The 23,902-nt window shown below is 38.2% G+C and overlaps 1 protein-coding gene across 1 annotated transcript in view; it reads right to left on the bottom strand.

Moving 5' to 3' along the window:
- ADGRB3 (adhesion G protein-coupled receptor B3) overlaps window positions 1-23,902 on the bottom strand; it is a 489,232-nt gene that overhangs the window by 79,212 nt on the left and 386,118 nt on the right. The window contains exon 19 of the mRNA XM_075145284.1: window positions 23,325-23,427. Within this exon, the coding sequence (XP_075001385.1) occupies window positions 23,325-23,427 (103 nt within the window). The remainder of the gene's footprint in view (window positions 1-23,324; window positions 23,428-23,902) is intronic.

Raw genomic sequence — 23,902 nt, 5'->3', positions numbered from 1 at the left:
AGTGGGGCCGTACAAGTGCCGCACTCCCACCATCTGCTGAAGTCTTTGATTGAGGACCAGCCTAACTGCTGCTGAAGGAGTGCAGCTGATGTGTATTTGGGTAGGCTTGAAAATTCTCTAAACATATGATTACATTCTATTACAATCAACAGCACATTCCTGTTATGGAATTATAATTAATATCAACACTTTCACACACAAATGCTTGGTATGTTATAATCTTTGTTTAAGAAGGTGTTACTGACAGGCAGTTTGGTTTCACACAGGATCAGAAAGGGAAAACATTTTTTAAAATTTAAATTATCTCAAGACAACATTTGAATTCCACAGATGTTGCTTTGTATAAATTAGTCCTGAGTTTTACTTTGCACTGGTTTCAGAAAAACAGAAGACTCCTAACCACATTTTCAACCTGAAGACCTGTAGTACAAAACTTGACAGTGGGAACTTATGAATTTATCCCTTCTTCACCCAGAGCCTGGGTCCCAGAGGGAAAAAAAAATCAGTGTTAGGCATTTTTTTGTTAGGAGGCTGGCTCTGTCACTGTAGGTTAGATGTGCTCTCAGAATACAGAACAGATTAGGCCCTTCAGAGATGGTATTTGGAGGAATATCTGGTTTCTGTATCATACACAGGTTTGGAGGCAAGTGACATACTGAGCAGTTCAGCTCCACAGAGATGGGTGCATTTTGCAGCAAATCTGAAATTGTATTCTGGAAGTCTTGAGATTTAAAGTATCTTTTTTTTTTTTTTTTTTTTTAACTAAAGGTATCTGGATTTCATTTCTGAATATACTGCAGTAACTTCAAGTGCTTGAGTCCTTCCACAAAGAGCAAACCCATGAAGCTACTAGAGTTGGCACAGAATTCTCACTGACTTCATTAAGTCTAGAATACTGCATTTTGAATGATATTTCACACATATCATGGGGGGATATCGCATGGAAATGGGCTTAATGCTTAAAATATAAACACTTTGAAAGCCAATAGTCTATGCATCTGTAATAGCTTCAACTGCTTTAAGTTAAGCTGCTACAATGTAAGTGGGATTGATGACTAATGTGCTTGCATATTAGTATTTTCAAGAAAAAGGTAAGTTATTAACACTGTGTTATTAACAAAAGTCTCTGGTTAAATGCTAAATACAATCCTAAACCCCATAGTTAGGTTAACAAATAAATCAATTCTTTCTACCTAGTAGAGAAGGTACTGAAAATCAGGCTAAATTAAGTCCTCTACGGCACAGGAACTTGTGCTTATACATGGCAAGAGCAGTAACTGAAGAGCCGCAAAGTTGAAGTTAAATCAGTTTAATATTACATTGCAAATCTATACTAAGGTTTCTGATCAAATATTAAGTTTCCTGCTGAGATGAAAGAATCTAGAGGCATAAAGAAAGTGGCACAGTTGCTCGAGAGAGCACAACCTGTCACTCCTTTTTGTAAGATGATTGGAACACCCACCGTCCCCTGGGAGCCTGTAGGCAAATCAACCCCACTAGCTGCTTAAAAATGTTAACATGGCAGCCTTGTCAGTATTGTGATTGCTCACAGAAAAACTTAATAGAAAGAGTAATAAATTCAGCTGGATATAATGTCATGACTACTTAACATAAGACATGACTTGACTCTCAGCTCACTGAAAAGCAACTGTATCATTGTGCAAAATAAGATCCAATTCAAGCAGCTTGCTCATGGACCCATAACATGTTCACAGCTTCTTATTGCCATAAAAGCTGCTGATACTTACTTCTAACAAAAACTAAAATGCCACAAATGTGAGACAAGTGATACAGGAAATCACATGATGTAAAAAACCAGATGTCAAATATGCAGAAAAATATCCAATGTGCTTTTACAGTAAAGACTTCACCTGCCACTGTCAGCCTCATTAAAAGGCTAAACGTTATTTTGAATTCTGAAATATTCCTAAAGTAAGGAAGGCTTATGATTAATTGAATTGTTCAAATTGATAAATATTAACATACCCCAAATGAAACTAAAGGAATATATAAATGATATTATGCATTGATATGTATTAGAATACTGTAATATAAAAAATAAAATGGTTTTGGATGTATTTTTTTGGTTTTCAAAAGAATATAGCCACTTAAATACTTTTCAAACATATCTTCAGATAAAGAAAAAATCAAAAATAGTATATTACCTTTTGATTTAGTAGCATACATTGTGGGTTCCTCATGCCTTTGAGCTCAGATATTTTCCTGAATTTCATTATCTATGTATCTATCACATTACCTTTGTTTTCATCATTTTCTCATATTGGAAATGTGTCAATAAGCTGTTGCATTTTGATTTAAGAATTTTGAAGCAGGTAGATTTAATCACTAATGCTGTGATACATACTTGTAGATCCCATTATAATAAAAGTTAGTTGTGTATTTGAAAGTCAAAATTAATATATGATTGAGTCTTATTTGGAAAATCCTGCACTTATTGGCATACACACACACACATGCATGCACACTCTCACAAATACATGCACAAAGAAAGGTCCTATAGAACTTCATGGAGTTCTTTAGAATTTATTCCAAACTGCTCTGGAATTCTATATTTTCAATAGATGCATTGAATAGTCTCCAAAAATCTAAACTAAAGATACAGTATTTCTGAAGAATAATGGAAATGCAGAACAGTTACCATTTTGAATGAAATATACAGGACTTTTCCATAAACATTTTTAGTATGTGAACCATGAATTATTGTTCAGGAAAAATTATGTAAAAACTAACTGGTCCACAGAGCTGGATGATAATGATTACTTTACCTTTTTTACAATGCCACAATCATTACAACAAAAGGCCTGTCTTAAAGGGAATTATTACACAGATCCCAGAGCTTTGGTGGGACTCCAAAGAATTCACTTCAGAATTAGGGTCTAATTCAGTTGCAGGCACTATCATTCTATCAAATTCTGTTGATTAAATGTCCTGTTTACTACAGCTGTATAATAAATGGTTAGATCTTTTCATTTCAAATCCACTCTGCAACTCAATATCTTGAAAACTGTCCCATCAGAAAAGATGGCTTAAAAATAATTTTAAAAAAATGATAGGGATTGCTATATGCATGGCAAAGAAGGGCATCCGACAAGTAAACAGGTTAATACAATGACACGAAGAAATTTTGCTTCTGTGTTGAATCTACCAGGATTAGTCTTTCATAACGTTATCTGAAAGTATATAAAATGTTTGGTATGTTGTTTTTTTGGCAGGTATAGTCAATACAAAATGGTGTTCCTTGGAGAGGTCCTATGTGAAACACCTTGGTCCTGTCCCAGCAATATTTGTGAAACTCTCTGGACCTTTCTCCACTCTGGTGCCAACACATACTGCTGAATAAAAATCCATAATTTCCAAAGCACTGCAGGGTTTTAAGCTTAATTTCAAAACGCTGCACGATTTTATGCTGCACAACCCCCATTATAACCTGGGGGCATTGTGCAGCTTAGAAAGCACTGTATAGAAAATCTACCCCTAAGCGACAGTGGAGAGGGAATGAATCCCATATTTGGAATTAAAGAAACCAAAAGAACAGAACAGTACCCGTTCTATTACTCTTTGACTAGCAGCTAGTAGAAATGAAGAGGGATATATTTGCTAGTATATTCAAGCTACTTTGTGTTGAACACTTGATACAAAGAAATTATAAACTAACTGTTTAAGCAGGCAGCAGAGGGTTTATAGCCTGTTTGCGTTTTGAAAGGAATGCAAAGGAACTGAATTAGACTTCAGGCTTGATTTTCACTGTTTTTAACTTTATCTAGTGACTCATACCTCTGTGTGCTGAGTGTGATGGTTTTCAAGTAGTTCTGCTGTTACACTATACCTGCCATTTGCAGGGGTTTACTGGCTGCAGGTGCAAGCTGATTGACAACCCAGTTTAATATTTTTCACCCAGCCCATATTTTAACATGGATCTTAAAAGGCAGATTTTAGTAAACATAGATACAGTGCTAGATACAGGGAAGTGACATAATGTTCTGAGCATCAATCTAATGTTCTCAATCTCTGACAGCACAGACATAAAAAAAGGCCTAAGATCAGCCTGGAAGGTGGGTGTGTAATAAACAGTCTGTTTATTTATTTACTGAATTCAATTGTCTCTGTCTAAAATGTTTAATTCTTTTAACAGATAAAAATAACAATTTTTAGATAGGTAGATTTGATTTTTAAAAGGTAATATTAGTCATAAATTAATCAAAAAATGCCTGGCCTACTTTAAAAGATGACAGAGTAGCTCAAGATATGAGTATAGCACAGGAGATAGTGACATTCAGCTTGCTACAGGAAAAAAAACCCTACTTAGTGTGATTTCCTATAATAGCATAAAGGCACATAGGAACAGGGCAATCACATGAGAGAATGGATGGTTTCATGAAGGGACTTCAGAACAAGCCTTTAGATCATTGGGCTCTCTTGCACACGTGCATGAGGTAGTTTCCCAGTCCTACTCTGTGCCATGGGCTGTCAGAGTGTCACTGATGCATTAGATTGCCATCTGGTTTAGGATATAACCCCCCAGCTAGGGCTACTGAGTTCTGAGTGGAAGCCTCTTTAAAAATAATTCCACAATATGTAAAAAATACTATATACAGCATGATTGTATAGGATAATTCTATAATAAGTAATAAAATTTCTGCTCCCCACTGTCTTTTAAACTATAATTCAATAACAGAAAGGAAAATAAAACATTTCTTATTGAGAAGCACAGCAATGGAGAACTGCTTGCACACAATGTATGTCCCACTGGTACAAGATAAGAGTCTTACTGAGCTATCACATCTCATAACCACACTTTCCTTTACTTCTCGTTTTTCTATGAGGCAGAACTACTGCATTCAAGTGTTATAACTGAGCTTGAAATGTTCAGCTTATCCTTCCTGAGAAAGGGAATTTGATAATTTGAAGGCAACACCAGAAGAGAGGATAGCCATTACTCTAAAGAGCTTATCTGTTGAGAAGCTTGACAATCAAGGCAGAGGAGAACTTCAACAGAGTGAAAAAGAGGACAAGAAGTGTAGATGGACAAAGTGAGCAGGAAGATCTCAGCCTCTCAGGAAACAAAAGAGAGACAGAAGAGAGGGGGAAAAAACAGAACAGAGAAGGACCTTTCCTTTTTCTAACATGTAGATCTTTGAGGAAGTTGTTTCTGTCAGACTCCAGGTTGGAGCATTGGGCAAACCCTCCAACAGTCCAGGAACATGATGGGCTCCTCTGTAAGAAATGATCTGGAAACAAAAACTGCCTGACTGGCCAGAACCGCTAAAGATTTGAGCACTAGTTGGATGCTGCCTCTCTTTCTTATGAGTTTCAGTGCCTTGCCATCATCAGAAAATTGTTCTCCAGTGAAATTCAAATACTGAAGAAAACCTACATGATTGGAAAGTAGAGCTTGCATCCTGTAAGGGGTCTTCTCTATTTGAAAATGGAGAAGGCCTGTGTAGAGGTCCCTGAATTCCCAAATATTGGCTTTGATCATAATGTTGGATGACAAAGAAACAAGGAAACAATACCAGGGAAGCCAAACAAAGGAAAGGGTGAGGAAAGCCAGACCAAAAGTAGAAGATCACAAATCATAAAAGCAAGGCAAGAAATGAATGAAGAAAGAAGATAAAAGAAATTAAGGGAAGAAAAGAAAAAGAAAGGGGAACTGATGAAAGAAGAGACTATGCAAAGACCATTTTACTTTCTGAATCTTTAATTTGAAAACAGATTTTTTTTCCCACATTAAGGTCTGAAGGGGTAATCTCCACTCACTATGAACACTTGTCCCAGTTTCGGCTGGGATAGTGTTAAATTTCTTCCTAGTGCTGTGTTTTGGATTTAGTATGAGGAGAATGTTGATAACACACTGATGTTTTCAGTTGTTGCTAAGTGCCCTCCTAGTCAAGGACAGCTCCCATGCCTACTGACTGAGCTAGGTACACGAGATGGGAGGGAACATAATCAGGACAGCCAGCCCAGCTGGCTAATGGGGTATTCCATACCATGTGACGTCATGCTCAGTATATGAACGGTAGACGTGATCCAGGAAGTACCGATCGCTACTTGGTTATCGGTCAGCGTGGGTGGTGAGCAATTGCATTGTGCATCACTCATTTTGTATATTCTATCATTATCATTATTATTTTCCCTTTTCTGTTCTATTAAACTGTCTTTATCTCAACCCACGAGTTTTTCTCACTCTTACCCTTCCGATTCTCTCCCCGTCCCACTGGGGGGGCGGGGGGAGTGAGTGAGCGGCTGCGTGGTATTTGGCTGCCTGCCAGATTAAGCCATGACAGTCCTTTTTGGCGCCCAACGTGGGGCTCGAAGGGTTGAGATAACGATAGATCTGACCAAAGTGTGTTAAGGCAAAATTGTTATAAGCATTCGTTATATTGATTGGTCACAATGTTGATGTATTGGCTGTCAAAGTTGTGGGGCTGGCTCTCAATGTTGGGTCATGTAATACCTTGCTTGCAATATGTATTCCCTTTTGTGTTGTTTATCATCAGTCGGAACTGGGCCAAGATTATCATTTTGCTGCTGTTTTATGAGGTGATAAGATCATTGGTCGTAAGTCTAACCTGGTATCTGTACTTGGTACTGCCGTCATTTCTGTACCTCGGGAACCACCTCTTAGAAATTATTAGTAATTGCACTTTTTTCCCCTTGGAGAATGAACTTAAGGGGGAGACGGGATGGGACACTCTCTCCCACTTGTTCATCTTCCCTTCCATATCGTCAGAAACTCCTTTTTCTTCTATCCCCTTCACGAAGATGTCCACACTATTCCCTGAGAATTTTGAATATCCTTGGGATGTTCAAACAAGCATGTTCATATTGCTATGTCTCCTGAATGTGGTTCAGGCCTTGTTTAGGGTTAAACAATTATTCAGGAATACTGCCCAGAGATCAACCCTCAGCAACAAGAAAAGAGGGAGGGCAAACGGCGGTGCCTCATCTGGGCGGGTGGAGCGGCGAGTCTCAGGGGCGGTGGGCAGCGGGAGATCAACCCCAGCAACAGACACGGTGGCTACTCAAAACCCCACGACAGGCACTGCGGCTACTTCAACCCCCACGACAACCCCTGTGGCTACTGAAACCCCGGCAACAGTCACCGTAGCTTCTCCAACCCCTGCGACAAGCACTGCAGCCACTCAAACTCCGGCAACAGGCACTACAGTTACTCCAGCCCCCATGACAAGCACTGCAGCTACCCAAACCCCAGCAACAGGCACTACAGCTGAACCAGAGGACCAACCCTTGCTGATGTCCGTTGCCCCTGTACAGAAGAGGAAATCTTGGAAGCGGAGATCAGGTCGTTTAGAAAGGGATGATGAAAGAGCAGGGACATCACGAGGAGAGGAGGAGGAAGAGGAAGAACTCATAAACGAGACGGAAACCACCCGATCCCTATCCCTGAGTGAGCTGCGAGATATGCGAAAAGATTTCAGCCGTCGTCCAGGCGAGCATATTGTTACCTGGCTGCTCCGATGCTGGGATAATGGGGCCAGTAGCCTGGAATTAGAGGGGAAAGAAGCCAAACAGCTGGGATCCCTTGCTAGGGAAGGAGGCATTGACAAAGCAATTGGAAAAGGGACACAGGTCCTCAGCCTCTGGAGGCGACTGCTGTCAGGCACGAAGGAAAGGTATCCCTTCAAGGAAGATGTTATATATCGCCCAAGCAAATGGACCACTATGGAGAGAGGTATCCAGTACCTGAGAGAACTGGCTTCAGGATGCAACAGTCCAACACCACACACCATCTCTCTGGCCCTGAAAGACTGTTATGAGAGATGGAGCCCAAAGTTGTGGACTAAATGAACTCAATGGACATTTTAAAGAGATAGTCCATAGACTAAGGGAATGATATCTATGTGTGCATATATATATATGTATATATAAAAAAAGATAGTGGTGATTAATTGAAATATATCAAAAAATATATAAGCATAACGTAAATGGTATGGAATAAGGGGTGGTTACTGTCCCGGTTTCGGCTGGGATAGGGTTAAATTTCTTCCTAGTGCTGTGTTTTGGATTTAATACGAGGAGAATGTTGATAACACACTGATGTTTTCAGTTGTTGCTAAGTGCCCTCCTAGTCCAAGGACAGCTCCCGTGCCTACTGACTGAGCTAGGTACACGAGATGGGAGGGAACATAATCAGGACAGCCAGCCCAGCTGGCTAATGGGGTATTCCATACCATGTGACGTCATGCTCAGTATATGAACGGTAGGCGTGATCCAGGAAGTACCGATCGCTACTTGGTTATCGGTCAGCGCGGGTGGTGAGCAATTGCATTGTGCATCACTCGTTTTGTATATTCTATCATTATTTATTGTTATTATTTTCCCTTTTCTGTTCTATTAAACTGTCTTTATCTCAACCCACGAGTTTTTCTCACTCTTACCCTTCCGATTCTCTCCCCGTCCCACTGGGGGGGCGGGGGGAGTGAGTGAGCGGCTGCGTGGTATTTGGCTGCCTGCCAGATTAAACCATGACAACACTTCTTGCAAGAAGGAGATAGGAAAGGAAAATGCAGCCTTCAAAACTAGGACCTTTCCCACCCCATGCCACACAGCAGGGGCTGTGTAAAGTGGTTCTTGGCTCGTACCTAAAGACAGCCTAGCTGGAAGATTCTCCCTCTCTCCTCCTTTCTGACAGTCAGCGACAGACACCGTGCCTATGGAGCTCAAGAAGCACCTTACTCCTGCCCAAGAAGTGACCCGCATTTTTCACAGTAATTAGGAAGTGAAATAATATTACTGTGACCCTTTTCTCCACAAACCAGCAGTACCACAGCTCTGTTTTCACAAGGAGGATTTTCCCTTGGACTAAGAGTTGGTGTTCAAGAGGAGAAGAATGGGTAGCTGTCTTGTCTACTGAACATGTTGGTCTGCTGTTCTCCACTCAAACTCTCTATGGCCTGGAAGGCACTGCATATGATTGAAGACAGAGTAACTGTATTGCTAGTAACACATTATCTTAGTTTTTAGCAATTTTTTCTTCCTAATTAGAAATCATTAGCATATATAAACATTCTTTTGCCAAAGTGTTTTGAGCTCTGTTCTAATTTAGATTTGGTTATTTTGAAAGGTAAATAACCACAAAAATATTAAGCAAAATGCAACATGGCACATAAAGCTCAAAGAAACGTAGAATCATAGAATCATAGAATCATAGAATCGTTTAGGTTGGAAAAGACCTTTAAGATCGTCAAGTCCAACCATTAACTTAGCACTGCCAAGCTCACCACTAAGCCATGTTCCTCAGTACCGTATCTACACATCTTTGAAATACCCCCAGGAAGGGTAACTCAACCACTTCCCTGGACAGCCCGTTCCAATGCTTGACAACCCTTTTGTTGAAGAAGTTTTTCCTAATATCCAATCTAAACCTCCCCTGGTGCAACTTGAGGCCATTTCCTCTTGTCTTATCGCTTGTTACTTGGGAGAAGAGACCAACACCCACCTCACTACAACCTCCTTTCAGGTAGTTGTAGAGCGTGATGAGGTCTCCCCTCAGCCTCCTTTTCTCCAGGCTGAACAACCTCAGTTCCCTCAGCCGCTCCTCATAAGACTTGTGCTCCAGGCCCTTCACCAGCTTTGTTGCCCTTCTCTGGACACGCTCCAGCACCTCAATGTCCTTCTTGTAGTGAGGGGCCCAAATCTGGATGTTTACCATACAGCTTCAGATTGAAAGCAAATGCTACTGTATTTTTTTCAGTGTGTGTGACTTCGAATTGTTTCTAAGTAACATAATTATCATTGACTGAGCTAGGCATTTTATTATATACAAATTACGACTTATTAAATAATGCATTAGTAGCATTTTAAAGGAAGTAAAATCACTTCAGTTATTTTAAATCATTAACTGCATGGCTAACCACATGATTAACCCCTGGTTCTATGTCTCACTGAGTCTCATATTAAAAATTTAATGTATATGGGATGCAAACAGTTCCCATGTAAAACAATATTTACTAAGAGATTATCTGCAGAAAAAAATAGTATCTCAGTGGGTGGAGATGGATGTTTATCTGGCACTATCTGTGTGGAATGCACCAAAATCAATGAACATCTAAGTCAGAGCAGGGAGTATCTTAGGGAAAGTAAGAAATGTGCTCCCCTCTTTGTGATGACACACGTGGCTTTCTAACTTGTAACTCCTAACTTCTAACTTGTTAATCCTTGAGGAAGTTGTTTCTGTCAGACTCCAGGTTGGAGCACTGGGCAAACCCTCCAACAGTCCAGGAACATGATGGGCTCCTCTGTAAGAAATGACCTTGAAACAAAAACTGCCTGACTGGCCAGAGCCACTAAATATTTGAATACTGTAGTTGGATGCTGCCTCTCTTTCTTATGAGTTTCAGTGCCTTGCCATCATCAGAAAATTGTTCTCCAGTGAAATTCAAATACTGAAGAAAACCTACATGATTGGAAAGTAGAGCTTGCATCCTGTAAGGGGTCTTCTCTATTTGAAAATGGAGAAGGCCTGTGTAGAGGTCCCTAAATTCCCAAATGTTGGCTTTTATCATAATTTGTAGAATCATGTTATTTGTACCCATCTGTATATGGAGTAGAAGTTGTGACCTTTATTTTCTGGTATGTGTTTCACTGGTATACCAGCTTTTGAGGCCTACATATTTAACCGCTCTAATCTGCTCAACAGGTGGAGTGCTCCAGTCGGAAGCTTCTGCCAATGCAAAAAATAAATTAATTCTTTGGTTCCACTCATGTGTGACTGTAATCGATACGAGCAAAATTTGTTCCCTTCACAGCACTACTGCTTCTAGTACAGCTTTTCCCTGTAGGCTATACTACCCTCACTTGTGCTGCTGGGTGGAAACAGAGCATCTTTTTTGCTACATTTTACCTGACAGTTTCACGTCCAGCCTTCTTCATAACATCCACTGCTTCTGTGTACCAGTTAACATTTCTAAGGTTAAAATGCTCAGAAATGGAGGCCGAACAGTCTTACTACAGCTGAAGGTGTCCTCACCTCTTTCCCTCACTCCATGCTTCTACAGGAGAACTGACGGATCTCGATGTGCTGACATTGAGAACACAGTGCAAAGCTGATACATTTACTCAAGCTTTTCCCTATGGGAGGGGCGAGTATGAAATAAGTTGAGGCTCTGACTGGAGGGAGAAATAAAATAAAATGTTTATATCTGTTAATAAATCAAATTGAAAATTTGTTGATGTTGGAAATACTCCCAGAGCCTTAATGATAGGTTTATTTTTATCAACAACAACAATAATTAATAATTAATGCTACATGTCTCTCAGAAGCATCTTGGCATCTAAAATTAGCAAGTATAAAATATTACATTTTAAATTATATACTTAGCATGGATGTCTCCTCCTACAAAATCTCCCAGACTATATACATGTCCTTCATGCCCTGGATGACATGATATAGCCAAATTACCTTTGGAAAGTTTATCTGTATTCTCTGCTCCTCTGTTGGGAATTCCCTTAGTGGATGCTCTGTGACCTGTAGAGACCTGCAGATAACTTTGCCTGCAGAGCCAACCACTGAAATCAGTGCCATCCTCTTTACACGCAGCAGTGTCTCTAAACCAATTGTACTGACAGGTTTAAATCATTGTTGGAAAGCAATATTCCCTTCCAGATGCCAGAAGGCACAAGATTTTTTAAAATTTTATGTTTTTTTGCTGTATTTGGAAACTGGCTAATGTTTTATTATAGATCTATTCTTGTATTTTAGAAGGTGCTGAAAACAAAAGCCTCTAGTAGACCATGTTGAGAGAAACAGACTGTCACAGGGGAGTATTGTACATATGAGCCTAACAAGATGTTTGGAGAAAAAATAATCTAGGGACTGCACTGAAAGGCTACTTGTTTCATGCATTCATAATCATCCATTTTTTATTCCCTTTTCTTCAACACCACTTAGACAAATCCTTCCAGAAGTTTAAGCTTTCATAGCGCACTAGCAGATTTCTGCTCATTAGTTTCTGGGGGAGACAAGTGAATCCAAGTGACCCAAACCCGTCCTTCTAGCACACACAGAAGGACCATGAGCTGAGATTAGGAAAGCCCATATGAATTCTTACTATTTAACACTAATACTGTGTAACACTGAGAGATACCAAGGTCCAGTTGTGCTGGGTGCGGTATACACATATCCTGAATGGAAATCCTGCAAAGTGCTTCTTTGACAAGGAAACCGCAACGTGCTTCTTTGGCTCTGCTTTGCTTATCATACCTATTCACTGAAGTATTGAAACTTCAACGAATTGAGACTTCCAGGGGCTCAAACACACAATCAAGTCATCATGGCATAACAAGTGTTGGCTGAGCTATATCAATAACTTGTGTGCATGCTCCTAGCCATGGCAACTACAAAGCAACACAATTTGGCTTAGTTCTGATTCATTTCAGGCTTTGCATTTGCTACTGGCAAAATGCGTGCACAAGGATTAATGCCACAATTCAAAGTTTTGAAAGCTTCCTATCTGCAATTGACAGACAATTTCCTACAATTAAAAAGACATGTTTGATTGTTTAATGCCTAACGTTTAACTAGGACAGATATGTTCTTTAGGTATTTATGGAATGTGATTGAGTCTTCTCACTAAGGTTTAAAACTCTGACTAGAATATATTTTTACTGGTGTTAGATATTATTGTTCTTTCCAAAAGGAAAAATCCTTTAGAAATGAATGGAAACAGACACTTGATGAGGTTTAAATTCTTACAAATTGGTTTCTGGAGCAATTTTATGGGATGAGGTTTATGAATAGCTACAAGAGACAAACTAAGTCTTGCAGCAGTTTTTGTCCATCATTAATGCTGCCTTGACACTGAGGTCTAACTATGATTCCCAGAAAAACCATTTTTCTTCCATTGTAGTACAACTGCAATGCCTTGTGGGATCACTCAGTTCAGTGAAATGTTATTACTATTCTGTACTTACTCTAAAAGATAAGCAGTGCCAAAATGAAGGTTTTATAGCAATAATTAAATTGCTAACACTCAAGCCCAAATTCTGATTGACTTGACATAAGAGGATATGCAGTAAAAGGCAGAGACTTGAAAGCCCTCTTAAATATAAAAAGTGTAAAATCTCAATGCAAATAACAACAGCTTTTCAATTAATCCCATCTTTTTAAACCTCAAGTTTCAATAGCTGTAGGTTCTGACACACTGGACTTTGTTGTCCTGTATGGTTCAGTGGTTCAGCTAAGCTTGTTAAGGAAGCCATTCTCATTCTAAGCCTTCACCTAACTTTAAGTGGTATTTAAAGAATAATAAATCCATTTAGATTCCCTAGCTTAAAGAAATTTTTTAGCAAATATGGGATAGGTTGAAGATGTGACTTTTTATGAAATAAAGAGCATAGAACACAAATTATATACCATGCTACTAATTAGAAACAGATATGTAATCACTTACTAATGGAACAACATTTTGTGCCAACTTATTCATACTTCCTTCCAACTGCTTGACTCCTTGTGCCAGATATATTTCAGTTTTCTTCAGAAGGGAGAGATAGTAACATGTTTTCCATCCTGTTTTGAAACCCAGAAGTCTAGTGCAAACTGAACTTTCTTGACATTTCAGAAATTCTATCAGTTTTAACAGCTTGAGGCCTTTTTATTACAAACATGTACATTTCCCTGCAGGGTTCTGGAAATCTCACAATTAAATTCATTAAAAATGTCCATGATTACAGCCAAATGCGTGCTTTGTAAATTTACCTTTACAGTTTTCTTTCAACAATTATTCTGAGCGTAATTTTCTATTAAATTCCACAAAATCCACAATGTCAATTTTACACAAATTTTGACAAAACCATCAAAAGAGAAAAACACAATTACTGTCAAATTTTTCAGTACCAGGTTTGATGTCTATGGTGTGACTCATTGAGTCTCAACATAATAAGCATTTATGGCCATGAAAACAAATATAAAAAGGTCATGTTCAGCAGCGGTCTAAAATTAGAGGCACTACATGCATTTTACACTAGCACCAAGATGATCTCTGGGTACATAATTTTGGGTCCCTAACCGTACCTAGGAGTACCTTTATTTGACAGGCTGAGCATCCCTCTCAACACAAAGTCCTTCTGTGATCCAGAGCACTTAACAACATTGCTTTTTCTCATGATATAATAAATATGCTCAGACCACACTTAGTGGATGCTGACTTCAATGAGTTCAGCACACAGTGACCACAGTTTTTTCCACAGAAAGAAAAAGCAGAAAAGATCAGAATTTGTATGATCATCCTTGACTTTCCATTCGATTGTTGGTCTCTATCTAGAACAGAGATTCGCATCCTGCTTGTCCCACTTCACATGAAATTTCACCTACCATCACCCTCTAGAAGAGCTAGAAATGGGTGGGAATGCTTTTCCTGTTGAAACCTGAGTACTTGTAGCCAGGCAAACAAGATTCATAGGGAAAGAAAGAAAAAAAGAAACTTGAGATCCAGTCTCATCCCACATTATTTTTTTTTTCTCCAAAAGCAGACAAATATAAAATGAATAAACAGGTCTAAACATAGGCACTGGAACTCAGACCTTAAACTTAGCACCTGAGAACAATTATCATTTTATGGGAAGTTTATTTTGGCCATGACTTAAAATCAATCACAAATTAAACAATCTAATAAGGTACAGGGTAGGTTAACTCACAATTGCCCACAGCAGAGCCTCTTGTACTTCTGGAGCGGTTGATTTTGGCTGCTGTTTAAACAGCATCCTGGACGAGTTTGATTGAATCTAGCAAAACATCATTCACTTTTTTTTTTTTTCAGTTGCTGCAAAAGCAAGAGGGACTCCAGCATAAAAAGTGAACTGATTCACTAGCAAGCTCTGTTTTCAGAACTGAGTGTACTTCAGCCATAAGTAACAAACACAAACCCCACAATTCGTTTTCATGATATGTGATACTGTTTCTAAAACTTTAAAGTAAAAGTAAACATAGGGCTAGAGAATACTTTCATGTATAAGGATCAGAGGACTGAGCCCCATAGCTTTTACAGAGGAAAGTACGTAGTCTTAGGAAAGAATACTCATTTTACAGCTTCTAATCGGCCCAATCTCAGAATCAGACCAATCCAATAGTCATTTCCCTTATAATGCTCTCATTGACTTGACTGCAAGATATAGAAGCCTAAAAACTCTGACCTAGGAGAATACAAGAAAAAAAAGTAGAACTGTACAAATGTACTTCACAGTGCATGTCAAGGTTAAACCATACCATATGTTCCTGAAAATAAGCAGACACAACAGGGAGTTGTAGGGAAGTATAAATAAAATCCAGTACAATAGGTAGATAATCTTTTGCACAAAAATTACACTATTTTTCCTTAAATTATAGTCTTTTAGACGAGTTTATGTTTTCTAACATGTTTCGTTCTGTTATACAGAAAAAACAATGACGTAATAATTATTGTAGTAGGGCATAAGATTTACATTATATTTATCTCAGAGTTGTATTTTTTAATGTATTATTTTACCAGATAAATATATCAAAAATATCCTACTGTGTTTCTTTTTCTCTGTTAGTTTACATGACAAATAGATTCTATGCCTACATTCTTAGAAATGGTAATCCACATATGAAAATCCATATAGGAAATTCAACTTTCATACTAGAATGAAAACCAAGTAGTTGAATGCTGATTTTTGGTGTTGCTGTTGTTATCATTATTACTTAAACCATTTAATCTTGTGAAGTTTATTCCTATCGTATCTTCATTTAAAAATCCTTTTTACCATTGTACTTAGAAGTGTTTATGGTTTCCTCTTTCTTAAAACCAAGATTATGTAAAGGAAAGACATGAACATTTAACTGTTTGTAGGTTGATCTACTTCCCATTGACTGCTTTTCTATTTCCACTGAAATTCAACACATAAACAAAAGAGAAGTAGAAAAAATGTGTGAAGCCCAAAATAAGTGCTTAAGTCATCAACAGATTGTCTGAAATGATTCAAACAGGTGTTTGTGAGAGGATGAGCTATTTTTCTCAGGGCTGCGAGGTGAATTCTAGAAGAGAAAAAAAATACTCTAAACAGGTTTGAAGAACAAGGAGGAAAAACCCCACCATTTGGGGAAGACTAGGACGGACAAGGGTTACCTCAGGAAAGCTTGAGCTATTTTTTTTTGTGCTAAGACAGGACAGCAGAGGCACACACTCCAGCACCAAGTCCAGCACCAGAACCAGGGAGGAGGGAGTAGACTACACCTGTGCAACATTCCTCAGCTCATGCGTGCAATGTGTGGCTGTGTGGGTGGGTGGGAGAAGATCCTCAACAGCCGAGAGACACTAGAGCTGGTACCAGTGTGAGTCATGGGTCAGACACAGTCTAAGTCTTTCACGGATAAACCTTGGTAAATTTTGGATTCCCAAGTCATCATCACTTTTGCTTTTCAAAATAAATCTCATTAAAATGAGCTCCAACAAAGCCTCTCATGATATTCTTGTAACCAGGCTAGGAGGTCACAGCTGGAGGAGTGGATACCCAATGGATAAAAAACTAGTTGGATGGTTGACTTAGAGTGTAATCACTAATGGGTGGCAATTTACCTGGAAGCAGATAACAAGCAGAGTACTACATGGGTCTACCCAGGGACCTATGTTTAATGTCAATGACCTGGAATAGGCAGTGGAATGCTTGTTCACATAGTTTGTAGATAACACCAAACTGGGGGGACCACGCAAGGCTGCCATCCAGAGAGAACTGTACAAGTTGGAGAGATGGGCAGTGAGCTGAATATGAGTCAGCAGTGTCCCCTGGCAGCACAGACGGTAGACAGCATCCGGGGCTGCATTGAGAGAAGCACAGCCAGGAGGCTGAGGGATGGATTGTCCTCCTCTGCTCAGCACTCATTAGACCATATCTAGAATGCTGTGTCCAATAGAAATGAGTTGCCCAATGCCCAATGGAAGACTTGATAAACTGGAGTTGGTTTAGCAGAGGCTGCCAAGATGCTTGGGGGCTGGAATACTTGACTTATGAAGAGAGGCTAAGGAAAGTGGGCTTGTTCAGCCTGGAGAAGCCATGGCTTCAGGGGTATCTAACAGCAGCCTGTCAGTGCCTATAGAGACATCATTGAGAAGATGAAACCAAGCTCTTCACAGTGATGTGTGGTGGGATGACAAAGGACAATGAGCATAAATTGAAACAAGAGGTCCAGACCAGCTATCTGGAAAAACTTTTTAACCATGAGGACAGTCAAGCAGTGGAGCAAGTTTCCCAAGGAGGTTGTGCAGTTTCCACACTTGGAGGTTTTCAAGTCTTGACTATATAAAGTCCTGAGCAACCCGTTCTGACCCTACAGCTGACCCTGTCTTGAGAATGAGGTTGGATCAGGTGATCTTCCAACCTGAATAATGCTGTGATTTAAAAATAGCTCACAGAGCTCTTAAAAAGGTTCTGGGGATTGGAGATAGAGAATGCATGCTGCTAATATCTACCCAATTTCTTCCCCGTAACCCACTTACAATCAAAATGTCTGTTTTGTTTAGAAATAGCAAACTGAATGATAAAGTTGATGTATTTTGAGAAACAGACTGGCAGGCACTTTTGAGAAGAATGTTACCTTCTCCTCTGAGGCAGGTAACAGTAGCATGAATGACAATGTTTACTGATCTTGGGTAAGAAAGATCTGCTCCCAGAGGTTCTCTTGAGAAGCTAAAAGCAGGTAGTTAATTCAGCTGATGTTAACGGGTTTTGTCAGAATTTGGCATGGTAAAAGAGTGTTGCTTAAACAGACCTACTTCTGTAATAGTTATTCAGTTAAGTGGGCTCTTCTCCAGTTAATTGTTTCTGAGTTCCCGAATACACCGCAGGCAGATGTGTGTGGTGCCGTGCACTCTGATTGCTGACCTATTTATTGGTGTGTTTCTGTGATGGCTGACCCACACCAGAGGCTCTGTGGCTCAGCTGTTCGAAAAGCTGTTACACAAAGAAAGAGATGACAATCAGCATAGGAGGTGTTAATTTGGAAGTTGGGTACGGGCAAAAATGGAAGGACATATTTTCCTGGGCTTCAGCTGCTTAAATGGGGGGCATTGTCCTGAAGTTCTCCAGGCAAAACCTGAAATAGCACCTGAGTGCTACTGCCTGACATACTAAATTCCCTACTTCCTCACTGATTTTCTAACACAACCTTAATGCTGTGTTAGCATCATTTCTCTGTTCATTCCATCTGCTCTTAAGTCTCCCCCGCTGTTTCCTAGGAGATATATTGCCATGATGTCTGCATCTGTAAGGCAGTGGCAGATATGGGGCAAGAGCCACATGGTTAGAGGCAGCATTAGTACCACCTGAACATTTGCAGGGTTCTCAAGGGATCCCGCCACCCACTGTTTCTCAAAACCTGAGGGAGCCCTAGTTACACAGTCAGCTGTTTCAGAGTGCTATGGGAATGGGATGCTGTGGCTGCTCAACTCCTTTCCACTTCTATTTGCTTCTTTCAGCCTAGAACCTCTAAAAAAAAAGACTAAAGGGGTGTTATTTTTGTCCAGTCAGCCTATTTAGTGAACATTCAAATCTTATTAACTACAAAATTTTAGGGGGTTTTTGCTTGTTTAAAATGCATTTATCAAAACTACTGATTGTTTATGTTATGTGCTTTAGGCAGTCACATATGCCTTTTCATATCCTTTCAAGTATGGTCTAAGAGACAAATTCCAAAATGTCATAGTTAGCATGATAAACTAAGTATTGTAATTAAACAGGGATGGCACAGAATATCAGGGTTGCTAAATCTTGCCTTGTGCATTAACATCTTCCCTGTTCTTCCCTTGACAGGCACACATAAACCTGACTATGGCTAACAAAATGTACAGAGCCTTATGACATTTCTAAAAGTATGCCTGTTTCTCACAAGTGGCCCAAACTCCAGCAATGAACTCTTAAGTACACTGGGAAACAGATAATACAGAAAATAATTAACTTTTGCCCATATGTATAATGAATTCTACGGTTTATTTTAAATTGTATTAATCTTTGTTTTCTTCACAGAAAAAATAGGTAAACAAGAATTGTTTACATCAAACAGCTAATGTGTTTTTATTTAGGCAGAACTGTGAAAAAAACAAGGTATTTTTTGAATGTATGCAAAAGGAAAGAGAATTTATTTAAAAATCCGCATAATATTAATCAAAAACTTATTGGCGGTAGAGAATCTATTCATTAAATGGGATCAGAAGCATAGTAAAGATTTATAGCTTAAGCGTTAAAGGTCCACATATAGAAGAAATACAACCATTTTTCTCGATGGCAAGAAGAACATTAGAAAACATAATATAGCAAGAGTTACGTTACAGTGAAACCTACGAATCAGTGATAGATATTTCCTTAAAGAAAACTGTCAGTATCTTCAAAGTAAATACATAGTGCTTTTGTAGATGTTAGGGACATCTCATAGTATTTGTGAAATAACAGATATTTGAGCAGTTAGGTTACACATGAAAAGTATTACCCTTCCTTAATTCGGGAGACTTAATTTCAATGTTACGACTAACTTCAGTTGTTAAAGGGCTATCTCCAGTGCATCAACTGCATATCCTCAAATTTAAATATGATTATGTGGCTAACATTAAACACTGAAAAGAAAACAAGAGACAGAAAGATATACCAAAGTAAATTAATTTGCTTCTCATACCTAGTATGACACTGCATATATTTAAAGAAGATACATAATTAAATTCATAATATTCCTGTAAATTCAGCCTTCAGTGACCTATATTTCAAAACAGGATCTGACAAAACAGAGACCTCTTACACAGTCTAAAACATTAAGAAGGCTTTGAATTAAGTTTTGCATTTTGAAAGGTTTGGGGAAACGTACTGAAAAAAGCGGAACATTTCTCAGCTGTGTCCTTTAATAAAATGAAGAACAACATATTGGGCTAAGAAGGAATAAAGGAGCAAGCCTTTTCTGTTGACAAAAGGCTTTTTTGCTATCCCAGTACAAATCTTCCAAGAGAAACCATACTCCTCTCCATGCCCCCCATCACGAATCTATTCTAAAACAAGCCAAAAAGCCCCATGACTTAGACCTCTGATCTAATGTTGGCATCCTCGAGTTACTGAAACTGGAGAAAAAAATCACTTTTAAACAAGGAATATTAGAAATGTAAAATCTATGGTGGCTTGAAAGAATTTAAACTACTTCTACATGTCCTCTGTAAATATTTCGTCCATTTCTGCCTATGGGAAATACCATGATCTTTTTTACTGAAAAAAGGCAGGACTTAGTTGAACCAAAGACAGTGCAATATTCAAACTCACTTAGTCTTCACTAAAAAAAGTTTTTGTAAAAACATCTAGGATATACTCAGCTTTCAAGGAGTAGAGCTAAACCTAACATGCTAAGTATCTATGATTCACATAAGACAGAAAGAAAACAGCAGAAAACCTGCCCTTATCCAGACCAAGAGACTCAATATTTTTTCTTTGTCACAGATGTCAATGGGTGTACTAAAATGAACCGCAGAAATTTCCTGGAGATTGAATAGCATTGAAATGAATAAAAGTAGTTGGTGCGGTGTTTAATGCATATAGAGAAAACCACAAACTGCAAACAGACTGACAATATGCTGTTTGTTATAAATACATCTTCTGTATGCTTAATTTACATACTGTTCAACTTTAAAATGGAATTCAACTTTGACGACATTTACAAGCACCCTTGTAAATTCCTTGTATTCCTCAAAGGGAATATAAACAAATATAGAGCTGGGGACAATTTAAACTCAGAAGCAAAGTCAAACTAAAGCACGGAAAAACGGGGCATTCTTCAACTTTGTCAATATCATCAGCATATACGTGCCCCAATAATATGAGAATATTATGAACATAAGAATGAGAATGGAACAGAGTAAATAAACTCTAAAACTTGGCATATCATATTTCTTAAATTTTCTCTAATACATTAAAAAAACTGAGCTCATCTTCTTGCCATAAAACACCACCTCGACCTTTATTCAGGAAAAAAATTCTGCTCACTTGAATATTACATCATCCTGATAAAATATTCCCAAGATTTCTCCCAAAACTTTCAAACAAACACTAAAACCCCAAATGGTTTGATTTCTAGTAAATAAAATCTCAGAAACAAATCTAAAATGTTTTTCATCTTAAACCATAAGTAAGGACTTGATTTTCTTTCTAAAATTCCCATTTACAGATTTAATTTTCTAGCACAGCAACATGAAAACATAATTTTTCCTACAGGTGTCAGTATTGTAATCTATATCTATGGACTAAAAATCAAACACTGGCTTCTTCTGGTCATATATGATATTTGAAAATAAAAAATTCAAAACTTGAATTCAAACACATCTGATGCCAAAATAACATCCCTACTTAGAAACATATCGAAGTCATAACCGGATCTGATTGTTTTAATTTGAATAAGCTTTTGCTAAACATTGGCTTTAGCTGGCCATTTTGTTGATAGTGCATTCACAGGCTAGCTTCTTGGAGCTACAATATATTCACATATCAGTGGACATAGTGATAAAAAGATTTTTGGTCTGTAACAAGGAATATCTTCCTTGGTATAAAAAACGTACTCCGCCTTTGATCCATTAGAGATACTCCCTGGCTAGAAGCTCCTGGGTGCTACATGTATCAAAAGCAAGATGTGGACTCAAAAAGAACACAAGTGTAGTAAAAAGTGTTATTTTGGAGTTGCTGTATTCAAAATATAAAATTTGTGATGTGTTGTTATTTCTGTCAATTATTTCCTCTGAACATCTCCATTTTTAGGATCTGCTGTTCTCAGAAATAAGTCAATGTAATACCTCTATACTTTCAGGAGTTCAGGAAGCAGAAATGAGGGAGCTCAAGTTGATTAAGATTAAAAGAAAGGAACTGGATAAAGGATGTGTTTTAGTTTAGAGTTCCCTGAGTCAAGCATCAGAAAAAGGCTGCCACCATACCTAGGGAGCATCTTATCAATCAGTCATTCTGATGCCCTCAAATCCCCCAATATACACAGGAACTTTCAGCTACTGAACCATATTTCTTCTTGAAATACATACTAAAATAGTATATATGACTATGCATGCTAGTGCTGAAATTCTTAAAGGCTTAATCCTTCTGCACTCTGGCACTCTGAAGTTGCTTGCGCATTTCTGACTTTTTTCCCCCTGAATAAAATCTGCAAGAGTCACATGGGCTTCTTCTGCAAATCCATATTTTGTTCATTTGTACCTCTACATACTTTCAAAACTTTAAAGCATATTAATATCTTAATTTTAATAATTTTGTTAAATGTTGTGTTGGAAATGACTATGTTTGTTTTGGGTATGTTTTACAAAGTACAGCTATGTTACTCGTATTGATTTTATGAGACTTCTGGCAGCTAAATTTCTAAGCACTCATTTGAAAAGAATAAATGATTCACTATAGATGTGTTGTAGAAACATCAGTTATCCTATAGCAGATGATGAACGTATTTCATTAGATATTGGAAAAATTAAGATGAGCAATGCATTAAGTAGTTTAACACAGTGGGATAAAGAATTACTTTACAGATACTTGCTCACTCCAAAACTTAATGGCATTCTATCACACAATGCCCCGTTCACCACTTACATCCTATTTTCTATTCCAAGCTATCATGTAGCCATAGTTAATTTTAAGCAACCACTTATTGTCACTTCTGAAAGTTGCCTAGCATCACTAGGCACTGGGTGATGCCTCAAAACACTGACACAGCCCTGCTCTACAGGAGAGGGACAAATGATGACTATGTTCAGAAAGAGCCTGAGAACAGATTAGTAATAAATCAGCAATATTTCACTAAGTAAAGTATGCAGGGTTATTACTTTCTTATAGCTACATCAGTCAGAGATTTAACAGTTCTATAGCTTGTTATGATGTCTGTTTCTGCACATTTTCAGGAGTAGTACTCTAACTTCTAAGCAATTTTTACTTGCCTTTCGAGTACCAGTGTGTTAATAAAAAGACAAAAACACTGTAGCACAATCCTATTACAACTATTATAATGAACCAGAATTTCTGCTTTTGATGTTGAGTCTTTGAACTTTTTTGCTTTGAAATTTAGTTATAAAACATACAAGTCTACCACAGAGAACACAGCTTATCCAGAGGGAACAATACCAAAAGGGATTTTTTGGAGGGGAAAAAAAGACTACGAAAGATGGTAAATATTTTCCCTTGTCTGTTAATATTTTGCCAAAAATGCCAAGTCCTATGAATATAGGACTAAATGGATGTAGTTATTTTAAGCTAAACACAAATAAAACAAAGATCTCAATATTTAAGTGCAAATTTAATACAATCCATCATCATACCTTGTTATGTGTCTGAGTTTGTCCAACCAGGATAAGGATATTTGATGAGATAATAGACAGGCAGAAATTGATTAGAATTATTGACCTCTCAGATCTGATGTACCTGTTCAAATAAACAAAGAGAGGGTACAACCTTTCTAAAAGGAAAACAACTAGCAAGTCATACAAAGCTTTGATGCAATTCTTGCATTAAATGTTGGAGATATTCTGAAAGGTAAGCACTCTTTCATGTGCTCAAAGAGAGTATCAGAGAGCTGTCACATTACAAACATAGGAACTATGATATTTTGATAGATATTCTGCAATTCCCTTTTAGTATCTTGGTATATTTTAAAAATAATCTATCAATACTTTTTTAAAAAATTGCTGGCAATGCTGTTCTAACGCCATACTGATAATAACGGGCTTGCATGCATTCATGTCAGGAACTTCTTATGCTCTCTGCTCATCCCTGGGAATATCCACAGCTGGCATAGACCACTCACAATAACTAACTTCAGCAAAAAGATGGTGATTTACATAAACAGAAGATCTGGTCCATGATGCAGAAATAAGATGCAGGTTGGTTGATGATACTC

This window comes from Calonectris borealis, chromosome 3 (assembly GCF_964195595.1).
Source record: "Calonectris borealis chromosome 3, bCalBor7.hap1.2, whole genome shotgun sequence".
Classification (NCBI taxonomy): domain Eukaryota; kingdom Metazoa; phylum Chordata; class Aves; order Procellariiformes; family Procellariidae; genus Calonectris; species Calonectris borealis.
The sequence above is the reverse complement of the archived record's forward strand: the minus strand, read 5'-3'. Positions and strand labels throughout refer to the sequence as shown.